We start from the raw sequence: 12,621 nt of genomic DNA on the forward strand, positions 1-12,621 counted from the left end.
AAAGGGTGTATTTCTAGAAAACAGTGAATATAATACAACACAACTTCCAGGCAGAGCCACATTTATGCTCTGTCATTAGGGCACGTATTCAGAACAATTACATTTTCCTCCACTAACAGTTCCAATCAAGATGTTAATTAGTGACATGCTTTATCTCACAACCCATTTCAAAAACCTTAGCACTTTGACTTACTGTTGCTCGCATCCTTTTATTTCTCTCATTCAACTGGTGCTACCACAGTGACAAAGGATGAAGGAAGATTCAACAGGCACCACTCCGGCTGCTCCAATCTGTTCCATTCACTTAATACTGAGGTAATCTTCGGGGATGTGTTGAACACTGCCCCCCCTCCTGTGAACGGGGCACCTTAACCTGAACGCCACGCAGGAGGATCCCCCTTTACCTCCCTCTGTAGCTCTGCATCCACGAAGCATGTGGAGGCAGGACGTGAAAGGTAGGATCAATTAACAATATAGTCAGCAATACCTACCTCAAGCCTTCCTTCCTATCAAATTAGCCAACGTACAGTGAGCTTCCTGCTGTACATGAATGTATCATGTCACCATAGCAACTAAATCAACAAATAGCTGCTGCAGCATCTGCTTCTGGATCATCTAACGTCAGTCAACAGAAGGTTCGGGTTTAAGAGAACAAAGCTTCCAAATATACACCGTTTTATAACTGCATTTTTAATTTAGCCTCCTGATTCCCAGATAGGATATACTAACTCAGAATGAACCAACTTCTGACTTTATAATCTGCAATACAGTTTATGACTTCATTTCTCAAGTAAGCCAGAAAGAAGGGAAGGAAAAAATACTTTGTAAAAGAATAAAAACTGGATTCTAATGCACGCTCTCAAACACTGTGCTACTTTATACCATGCATTTACTAAGGGATATGAAAAGAAAGAAGTATATTTCTGAACTTTGCTTTATAATTTAGGTATGTCTGCCCTGAATAATACTATAGATAGAAATACCTTTTATTAAATATTAATATTAGAGACATTTCAGATAGCTGACAAAGATGGTTTCCCCCCATTAGTCTCCACTTCAGAGCTAAACTGAAAACATCAAGTATTGTTTTCTGGCAACCTCACATCTATGATTTTTAAACTCAACAACAGAAGGGCACCACTGGCACACCCTGACCTGAAGAAAGAAAGTTACACAGGGCAAAACACACATCCCTCTCTTCGTGTGAGAAATTACGTCAAACATCACTTATGCACCATCAGTTTAAGTCCTGACCTGCAGGCAGACCAGATCCAGAAAACTGCTTTGAAATTGTCTTGGTATTCAGAATGAGAAAACATGACATTACAGATTAATTGTCGTCTAAGGTATAAAAACCTCTAATATTACTAGCATCTAATGTCTTCAGAGGTAATAAGTAAGTGTACAAAGACACAAAGTGTACCAAGTCCTTTTATGTAAAAGGACTCAAAGCTACAGCCTACTTACAATAAAAAAGTAACTTTCTTTTAACTTCAAGTCATATTCCTAACATTTGATCAGCATGAAATTATTTACCAAGTAAAAGCTTTCTAGGCAAAAAGTATTGGTTATTAATCTCCAGTATCATTTTATTATTAAAAACACCTACTTTTAGTTTTCAAAGCAGATGTTATTCTACCCATCTTTTGTAACAAGGAAAATCATTACCATCTAGGTTGGCTCCACAGAGTGTGGTTCCAGTGGGCAAGGAAAACTAGACACAGACTCAAGATACTAACATTGCTGTGGCTCCCATACCAACTTACAGTGATTTGTGGGTTTGTCACCTCACCTGTGCCAGAGTTCCCATTTGTAGGGATAGTCCAACAGTATTTGTAAGTTCCTACATGCTACTGATCAAAGAATACTGCAAGGCTTGAGTGTTGTTATTCATTAGTAGCACAGAAATTGCCAGATGGAATCACATCTGTGGTCGAGCTAAGGTGATGTCAGTTACAAACACAGCACAAGTTGTTTTTCCATTGACTGTATGTTCAAAATCTGCTGCTTATATCATAACAAGGCTAATGAGGCTATGAACTACTCTTTTCCATAATCAAGCCCACTATCACTTAAAAACCATATTAAACAGAAAAATGCAAAAGATCTATGTAACTGGTATTACAGAGAGTATGTGGTTATTAAATAGGAACACCTGATATCAGTAATAAAAGCTAAATTAAAACAGTACCTTAAATTGTTTTAAATTGTCAAAGGCTTATGAATTTCATGGTTGTGAAGTGTTACTTCCAAGTACTTATTTCTTAAAGTCATCTTTCAAAAGATCTGTCTCCCATCTTCTTTTAACCTTAATAAAAGCTTCCTCTCTCCACAGGTAAATTGGCTACTAACCAATGAAGAGTTTTGAAAACTTTAGATTAGGCTTTATACCACACCAATTCATGGCAGATTCAGCACACAACATTTCTATGTTATCTATAAGGAAATGTTAGAATTTCCTTTTCCCCCTTAAATTATCTTCTGGTTTTAGTATCAATGACAGACAAAAACAGGCTCCTCACCATTATTTATAGGAGTGTCCTATAGACTTTGATCTTTGTCCACGTAACGTGATATAACACTCCTAAACACCTAAGTTCTAAATATTCTATTTTCCACTGTATTTATTTGAGCTAATGCCAGTTTACAGGTTTCCCATGACGACGAAACTCTCTACCCTAGCATCTGCTAGTACTGACTATAAGGATCTAACTGCTCTAGATACAGAGTTTAAAACTTTCTTCATGAAATCAGTAAATACACGGGTAGTAAAGGGCATTAGCAAATCTTGGGTATCAGGACCAGGGAGGAAATCCATACAGAATTAATTGTTACATAATATGTTGCAATAGCAACATGCTTGGGATTTTGAAAAAAAAACCCCAAATACAATCCAAACTATTTCAGCTTACACAGATAGTAGCTGCATGTTTGGAAAAAGTGACTGAAAGAAGCTATCTTCTCAGTGACACGCTTTTAAGGCCTGTATTTTCAGAGGACAGACCAAGCAACTCTGCATTGTTTTTCTAAAATGCATCTGACAGATAATAAAATCAGTAAACATTTAATCTTTAACCATTGCCACAACATACTGTCAGCACCACTGATTGTGCCAAGATGACAGAAACAGCTAGAAATAACTGGAAATAGGGAGATTGGAAAGAGGGTGAGACCGTTCACTTGCACTGGCATTCAAAAACTATAGATCTCAATAAACTTCCTTTGCTTTTTATAGAAAGGCAGGCTGGAAAGATCCAAAAATTGGTGATTTTTTTCTTTTTCTTAGAAAACAAATTTATCAAAAGTTTTAAAAATTCTTACTGTACTGGTGTTTCTCCCCCTTCTTTTCACATGGAAGATGATCAGCTGAAAAGGATGACCACTCAGAAGGGCAGGCAAAGATGATTTGTAGCCTTGCTTTGTAAAAATACAAAGTTTTTTGAGAAGAACCAGTAAAAGATAAATGTTAAATTCTGCATGAAATGTCAATGATAAATGTTCAAGACTAGTTAGTGTCCACATAAAACAGTGCCAATCAGAGTACTTTCCACAAGTGTCTGTCTCATTCTTTAGTACTAAGAAATAATTACAATTTTGATCTACTTGCTTCTTCGTCTCTTCTCTTTTGCATTCTCAGTTCTCACAGCTTGCTTAAGCAAAGTTTTATTTGCCTCATTTACAACAAACCCAGTCTGTCTCATTAGCATTGACACAGTCTGTAGTTAGCAGATAGTTCAAAGAAAATTTGCTACTTAAAATAATACCAGTATTATATCTTTAAATCAGCAAAAGTATAAACATAAGGATAACAGCAGCGTTTCAAGGAATCTGGATAATGCAACAGACAAACATTTGGGCTTCAAAGTTTTAAGCTAATCCATGTTTACAGGCAATTACAAGCAAGCAGTGTTAGGGGCAGTCACTGAACTCTGGAACTTTCTGAGGCATCTGGTCATGGCCAGTGGTTAAGACACATCAACCTCTAAAAATAAAAACTGCAATACTTCAATCAGATCATTCTCATTTCATGATTGTTGAAGTCCCTATAAGCAAAAGTGGATGAGAAACAGAGCTCACACTGCACAGCAAACAGGTAGCAGGGGCTAACCAAGGTTTCAGCTAATACTTCACAGGGGCTAGTCCCCTCAGCAGGCATCTTCCCTAATCAATCTCCCTATCTGCAACAGTCCAATTGTATTATGGACTAGAAGAGATTTTTATATTTCCCAACATTGCTTCTGACAGCTCAGATTCTTGTTTGCTGCAACAGCAAGTTAAAAACCCATAATATTTAAGACTGATGGATGTGTTTAACTCTTTACCCTAAATACAGTATAAAAGGAAGCACCAAAGGAAGAACAGTCTTTTCTAGTTATTAAAAAGAGTATCTAATTAAAAAAAAATAAAATGTTAAGAAATTCAATATCACTTCTAAAGTAGCTTTTTTTACCCTGAAAAAATACCCTATATACCCAGTTTTGTGTAAATATGGGCATCACTATCTATCAAAACACTGAGACAATACAAACTTGAGCTGGAAGAAAAATTAAAAGATCCATCTCAGTTAGATCAGGTGGAAAAGATTTAGTCAGTAATGGACCAGGACCTTGGTGGAAGAAATTTCGACAACCCCAATCCTTCCCCATGTATTTTATCCTCTACTTGAAAGAGAGAGGGAGAAAAAATAAAGGCAACTGCCATTTTTTGCTGTAGTGTGCAAACTATAGTCTGAGTCTATCTGTTTCTAGAGAATGTCATTCTGGCTGCTCTATAAAGTGTGTAATTCTGTAACATGGAGAGGGCTCACGGACTTTACCCAGTTATGGCAAAGCCTCAATCTCTAGGGAATAGATTATGACAGACTATTTTAGTTGGAAGGGATCTATGATGATCTAGTCCAACCACCTGACTGACTGAGGGCTGACCAAATTGTTGTTAAACACATTGTCCAAATGCCTCCTAAAGTACTGACAGGTTTGGGACTTTGGCCAGAACTCTAGAAAGTCTGCTCCAGCATTTGACTGCCATCTCAGTAAAGAAATGCTTCCTAGGGAAAAAACAGGCTTCAGCTAGCAGAGGATGTACCTCAGATAACTTATTTGCCAAGTGTGTATTTCTCACATATTTTAAGAGTGGAGTTTCTGTAAGTAAAAGTATGACTTTTCCAAGTAGTTACGTTTTTGTGACAACTTACAGAGAGATTACAAGAGCTGCCTTTTGAGGAAACATAGGGAAGCACTTGGGGTGACTGTGTAGGTCTTGGAGTTTGGCGCTCAGGTCATGGCTTACTTAGCATTAAGCATCCCAGGGCACAGAGAAGAGGGGAGATGGGGACATGCCTGAGTCCCAGACACTGTTCAGGTGTAACGATACCCTTCGATAGACAAGCACACAGACCCAGCAACCAAACCCATTTGCAACAGTCTGCAAGAAAAACCAAGTGACCTCAATGCTATAGCTCCAGGCAATTTGCACCTTCCCACCTCATAAAAAAAGAGAGAGAGAGAAAAAAAAAAGTATAGATCTTTAGTCACCTTCATACACCATGAAAGGGATCATCTTCTGGACATGCTTATTTCTCCCCACTGACTGTATTAGCAACCTACAGTGACTAACTGACTTGAAGTTTAATTTTCATGTGTCATCCAATTCTCCCAAATGTCAGTTTCTGAACAGATTAATTCAACAGGGGCTGAATGCCTCAAGTATCTTGGGAGGAATCTACTGTATCAGAGACCAAAATTAATCTAGGATTCATATCATGCACATGAAAACAGACATTTTAGAGAGAAAGGGCAATTACTGAGAAGTTTTATGAGGATACTTCATTCCACAAATTTTCATACCAAACAGAAGCAGAAAAGGCTATGAACTACACAGCCTTCACTCTTGTTTCTACACTTATTTTCAAACAGAAAATAATAAAATAAACATATCTGAATGGCAGTAAAACTTGTGCAATAAATCTGGTGTTGCCTTCTTCTCAACAAAAGCAGCATAGTATTCATACATTACTGTACATCAAAGAATTTTGAATCCTCACTTTCTGCTGAGGATGATGGCTTCTAGGAAATTTAAAGCAAATTTTCAATGCATCTGCAAACAAGGATACAGTTCAAATAAATTGGAAAAAAACATTCCGATATCTAAGGCAAAAAAAACCCCCCAAACACTTAACTAAGAAAAAACTTCACCCTTCCTAACTAAAAAACATGATTACATCAGATAGAGGAAGGATCTACTAACCCTGAGTCATCAAAACTCACATGCTTTTAGCTTTTCTTTGTGATTTTTTTTTTTTTTTTTTTTTTTAATCATAGCTAACAACCAGTTAAAAACTTCCATGGAAAAGACTTTTCTGTATATGGAATGTGTCATATAAGTTTGATGATGCATTTTGCAGTGATGGTTGCTACACAAAAGTACTAATCAATCCTGGGGAAAAATAGAGCTTGATAATGAGCTTCCATAAGCTGGCACTGAAGCATTGCACGCCTGAGAGTTCCAATGGTTCCACTGAATACGCTTCTGCTGCGCTTCAGTGCTGTGAAGTCACTGAAGAATGGAAGAATAATTGTCAACTAAAACAAACTTCAATGAACCTCCAAAATGAGAAGTTAGACATATCTGCTAATTCAATTGAGCCAAAGGGGGAAGTAAAAAAAAAAAAAAAAAAAAAAGGTAAAAAGGACAGAAGCAGTCATGCACATACTCTGTGTTCTGTGAAATCAAAGCACAGATAAAAGAAAGGAAAACAGCACAATATGGAAAGTGATGGAAAGTGAGAATAGTTATAACACTATATGTTGTTAAACAACTTTTAACACTTTTTTTTTTTTTCATTTTGAGGAAAAGATCATGAAACATATTGCAGTTCTAGGCTTGATTTTCAGCAGCAAGGCGAAACCAAAGCAAGCTGGAACTCAATAATGTACCATATGGTTTTCAGAAGCAGAAGTGCCAGAACAAAAACCTAGGAAACTCATTTAGCAATCTAGTCTAGATTTGTATTTTCCAACACAATCTTCACCATTATATTTTTTCTCTAATGCCACATATGTAAACAATCTGAAAGCCAAAAATGGGGATAATTTAATTTGTTTTATAGCCATCTATTGCTCTGCTGACTGAAGATATCCTCCTATGATAATAACAACTTTAATATCAGAGATTTAAATATTTAAAGAAGAAATTTGTTTCAGGAACACTAACTTGTAGATCTGATGTTAAATATCTACTTAAACCCACACACAGTACACACACACACACACACTACAAACACACAGAGTGGAATTTCTGGAAAACCCACAAAACATCCAAACTTCTCAATAAAATTTGGAGGATAAGCAACCAACCTCCCAAGCCAGAATTGTTTCTTTATCCCTGTAACTTGCCAAGAAATAAAGTCAATTAAAGGTCAAACACTATGTCCCATTCCCCAGAGAAAAGGAAATGGTTAACAGGTACTGGGCTACTTTGAGAGTGTAGTCTATATTTTCTGGTAATAAAGGACACATAGGTGATAGAGGAATGCCTCACTTTGCAACTGCTAGCTTTAGTCGGAAGGTACTGCGGGGGTCCAGAACTCCAGGGCTTCTGCATACTTGTGTCAGCAATTTACTGATTTGTTTTGGAATAGCACTGGGTGCTGTAGCAACTTTCCAAAACAATTTAAGATCAGTGTGTTAAAGCAGTTTGAACTCTTGCCACTTTTTTTCCTCTCCTTCCTCCAAATCAGGACTCCCATAATCAAGCACATCCTTCCTGTCCAGCCTCAGCAATAACCACTAAAGCATCATTGCACTGGTTACCCTTATTTGAAAAACCCTCAAGCACTTCCGTCCTCATACCACATTTTCCCAGTTTCACTTGCTGTCTATCAACTCCTATAGATCTGCTCCATTCTCCATCTACAACTTTACTCACCATCAAGACATAAGAAGTACATTATCCCCTCATGCTGAACACATCGATAGGAAGTTGTAAAAGCAAGCAGTATTTCTGTGCTTAACAGAGGAGGAGGAGCAAGCAGGCTTGGTCTTTGCTTTTTCTTTTCACTGGTTTTATCCTATGAAACCTACAGCAGTCCCTTGTTCTGCGGGACAGAGAACCAGGCAATCTCCTACAACAGCACCCAGTGACGTACAAACATCCACACAGCTCAAGTTCCCCATGTTTTCTGACTGAACACTAACACATTCCTCTAACTTTGTGGATTGTTTTGTTTTAAAACATGGTGGAAAGTTACGGCTTTAACCTGATCAGACACTTCCGCTATTTGAAGCATATGACCTTTCATCTTAACATGTTCAAATATTTGTACTGCTATTTCACATTTACACTGCTAGCAGAACTTCAAGTATTTGAAATAGATTATCTTGAAGATATGAACTGTTCCAGAAAAGTACAGAATGGTCTGTATCCATCTGGTAACTCAGTTATTCAGTATAAACAATCCAAGTCACCATAATTACAAGAGTTAATTCTGGTAAAATGTAAGAAGGGGTAAATTGATTTAAAAACTCCTCAGATGTTTTACAGATGAACAAAAATCTTGAAAGTTTAGTATACAGTTAGCTAGTCTAACATAGAAAATACCAACATAGAAGCAAAATAGTTAAATAAAAAATTTTCTACTGGTTTTCAATACCTTTCCAGTCAGAACTGACTAAAACTAATTAGTTCAGCTACAGACCAATTTACACACTATGAATATAGAAGAAAATATCCATTTCTTTACATGGACAAAACAGCTCAGAATTTTGATTGCAGTAACACAAATTTTGTCAGCTCTAAAGGTTAAGTTATAGTTTATGCAATCCAACATCAATGCTGCTATGAAAGGAACTGGACAAGTACTTTTCATACATCAAGGAAGTAATTGCTGAAAAAGGTGTGTACTGTAGCTATGTAAAAAGACACAGAAAAATTAATAACTCCATCATAAAGTAGAAGTCTTCTCCCTTCTTATAGCTTCAAAGTTCAAGGGAAAACAAAGGAATAAAATGAACTAATATTCAAATTTAAATACTTTTTTAAAGTATAAAAAAGGCTCAATACTATAGGGTTTTTTTACTTGAAAACATAACACTTTCAAGTGCAGTATTTACCCCTTTCATGAGTACCATATAAAACACACATCAATTATTTTAAGACTGTCATAAATAAGCAACGGCCTGACCTTTCTGTGGCCTAAGTCTTAACTGGGCAACCTTGCCAGAGAACACAGCCCCTGCAATTCTGGACTTCCCATATTTAAGATATACAAAGTATTTTCTACCTACTGATAGCTTTTAAATCACCAGATGCAAAAAGGGTTCCACTGAAGTTTCCTGCCACTGTGGTGACTCTTCATGAATATTGTATCAGATACAAAGGAAGGACAGAGAATGAAGGTTGCAACTTTCATTCAACATTGTGTTGTATAACTGCCAGTTATCATGAAATAGGGAAAGAAAAGAAAATGACTTTCTTATTGATGACCAATGCCCAATGAAAATTTTCTTTTTTAAAATACATGTGATTACTACCAGTCCCATTTTAGACAGTAGTCGCAATGAGCTGCAATTTGTTTTAAATGAAAAACAACAACAACAGCATGTATGTTGTTTTAACCATTAGAAGATTAACACAAACCCTCACAGATTAATTTCATTGAAGAAATACTTTGCTTGTTTTCTAGTTTCAATCTTACTTGGCAGAGAAAGAGACAACATTTTAAAGAAAACGTATATCCAAAAGAACATTTAAACTCACATAAGACTCAAAATCTGGCATGATTGCAGCGTAAGCTTGACTGTACAGACTGACAGTCTTATTTTTACGGAGGGCAGAACAAGTAACTCAGTCTCAACTGTGTTTGAAAGGTCACGGTGAACAGGGGGAGTTCCCAAGGACTAGATGAAAGCACGTGTCAGTGCAATCTTCAAAAAAGGGCAAGGAGAAGGATCCAGGGAGCAAGAAGCTTGCCAAGATCACCTTCAGCTCTGGGAAGGTGAATGAACAAAGGTTCCTAGAAGCCGTTTCCAAATGCATTAAGGACAAAAAGGTGATTTGGGGTAGTCACTATGGATTCACAATGGGTAAATCATGCCAAACAAACCTGGATGGCCATCTACAGTGTATTACTAGCTTGGTGAATGAGGGGAGAGAATAGCTAATGTTTATCAGGACTTCAGCAACACTTTTGACACTCTTTTGAATAACACAGAAACTGATGAAGCACAGACAGAGCACAGGCACCAAGTTAGACTGGAAACTGGACCAAGTGCCAGTCTTGAAATGTAGTGATCAGCAGTGCAAAGTCTAGCAAGTGGCCATCCACTGGTCACCTAGTGCAGTGGCTGACAGTGGGGCAGACAAGGACTACAGACTTTTTTAAAGATCTGGGTGATGGGACAAAGCACATCATGAACAAGTGACACAAATCTGAGTGGAGCAGCTGATGCACTAGATGGTTGCATTGCCATCGAGAAATACAAATTCAAGAACTGTCTGGGCAGACACTAACATACAAAAGCAAGTCCCATCATTCAAGCTACCCAGCTGTAAGCAAGTATCAGTCTGGAGATCATGGTTATTAGCACATGTTATCAGCACATGTGCCTCAGCTACCATAGGGAAAGGTTTATTCACTTCAATAAGATCTTGCAGTAATATAAATCTATAACTTCCAAACTAAGACACAGTCATGGCTTGAGAACTTGGCAGCTATTCGGTCCCATTCTTCCATGAAGAGGTTCTTCCACAACACAGCTTTTCTGCCTCGTACTTCTTACAAATCTGATCCCTGTTCTGCCTTTAACTCAATCTCTAACACAAGTGTATGCCTAAAGATGCACAAATATATTTCAGATGAAGAATTACTATCATTTACAATGTCAACATGTCAGTGATGTGTTGGAAGGAAAAAAGAAGTATACTAAAGTTTCCTTACCTGTTGTGCTCCATCCCCACTAACAATAGGGGAAGTCAGAAGAGGGATTTCACTACTTATAATTGAAGTGGTATCCAGTAACGGTGGATGTTCTGCCATCATTGATGGTACACTAATTCACAAGATCACCTGCAGAGAAAAGTTACTCAGATGGTTAAACGATACAAATATTTCTGAAAAATTATCCTTAAAACCTCACATTAGAAATAACAACAACAAAAGAAGATTGTGAAATCAGACACCTTAAGAAAGCATGTTTCCACAACAACCAGCGATCCCACAAACCTGAAGAGGTGTTTTTGTCAGCTAGTACAAGACTTAGTACAAGCCTTATATAGAGAGGGTGCTTTACACCCCCTCTAGTGGCTGTACCTCAGAAGAAGACAGATCACTACCCTGGAGCTAAGAAACCTCAATCTTTCAACTTTGTAACAAACCAAGGTTTCATCTGACGGGCACCGCTGACAAAACACCTACTGAGGTAAAAAGAAAAAAGAAAAAAAAAAAAAAAAAAAAAAAAAAAAAAAAAAAAAAAAAAAAAAAAAAAAAGAAAAGAAAAGAAAAGAAAAGAAAAGAAAAGAAAAAATCAGTTGCTTTAGAACCTACATATATATTGTTCTTGTTCATGTGAAACTGGTAAAAAAACAAGGTATACGAACAGGGACACTTACTATTTTTCTTTTTTAATAGTCAACCCACTTTTCCTATTATAATGGATAAATACTTACTTTAGGAACAACCTGTTACTAGAAAATGTCCTAGTGAGGCACAAATAAACGAATAATAATAATAATAATAAAATCTTCTGCACAATCTGACACTTCATAATTTTAAACTTTATTAGACCCAGAAATAAAGCTGTGTCACTGATAACCAGTGGCCCTTTAATCAGCAGCTAGAACTTGGAGAGGAAGGGAAGAGATAATGCCCACACACACAATTGTAATCCTCATAACCATACTACAAAATAGCCCTCGCTAGCACACATTGTGAAGTTACAAGAAATCTGATTACAAGAAAAAAAGCTGCAAAGGCAAGAGGCCCATGAAAGCAGTGATACACTTTAACTCTGAGGGATATCACATAATATTACAGAAAGCAGGATTCAGCCAAGTATTCCTTTCAATTATATTAACAAATCCAAATAACGTGTTTTCTGATATTTTGCATCTTAGTGCTATATGAAGACTGAATGGAAGAATTAAGACCGAAAAAGCTGAAGATTAACATTTTTCCATGCTGGGAGTAAGTATGGCAAGACTAAGAATCTGCTTCTGAAATTGCATTTAATTTTGTTTAAAAAAAGTCACTAAATTACATTGATTTACTGTACTGGTCTTAACTCAATCCCAGCTAGACCTAGTACACTTAGCTTTTGAAATAAAAAAAGAATTAGATCAACAAGAACTGAGAAACTGATATTTCTTAACAAAACAGAAAGACAGATGGAAAGAATTCACTAGGGGTGAATGGCCCATTCAGAATTCCCACAAGTTAATCACATTTTGCATCTGAAAACAGTGCTTTACATCAAACATAGATCAAGATTAGGCTGAGAAGGAGCTTGTACAGTATTTCTAAAGCAGAACTGCCTCTCCTAGCCAGTACTTACAGTTAGTCTGGTGGAAAAAAAAAAAGTAAATACAATTTTAGAGTTACACAGCCTGACAACCAGTAGTGTTACA

General features: G+C 36.9%; 1 protein-coding gene across 4 annotated transcripts in view; it reads right to left on the bottom strand.

Moving 5' to 3' along the window:
* Positions 1-12,621, bottom strand: part of FNDC3A (fibronectin type III domain containing 3A) — a 113,167-nt gene that overhangs the window by 83,367 nt on the left and 17,179 nt on the right. For 2 of the 4 annotated variants that reach the window (XM_040054754.2, XM_040054752.2), the window contains exon 2: positions 10,937-11,065. In XM_040054754.2, the coding sequence (XP_039910688.1) occupies positions 10,937-11,038 (102 nt within the window). In that variant the 5' untranslated portion in view covers positions 11,039-11,065. Of the gene's footprint in view, positions 1-10,936; positions 11,070-12,621 lie in introns of those variants that run through there. The other 2 variants (XM_058419213.1, XM_058419214.1) reach the window with 2 other exon arrangements.

This window comes from Hirundo rustica, chromosome 2 (assembly GCF_015227805.2).
Source record: "Hirundo rustica isolate bHirRus1 chromosome 2, bHirRus1.pri.v3, whole genome shotgun sequence".
Taxonomy (NCBI): domain Eukaryota; kingdom Metazoa; phylum Chordata; class Aves; order Passeriformes; family Hirundinidae; genus Hirundo; species Hirundo rustica.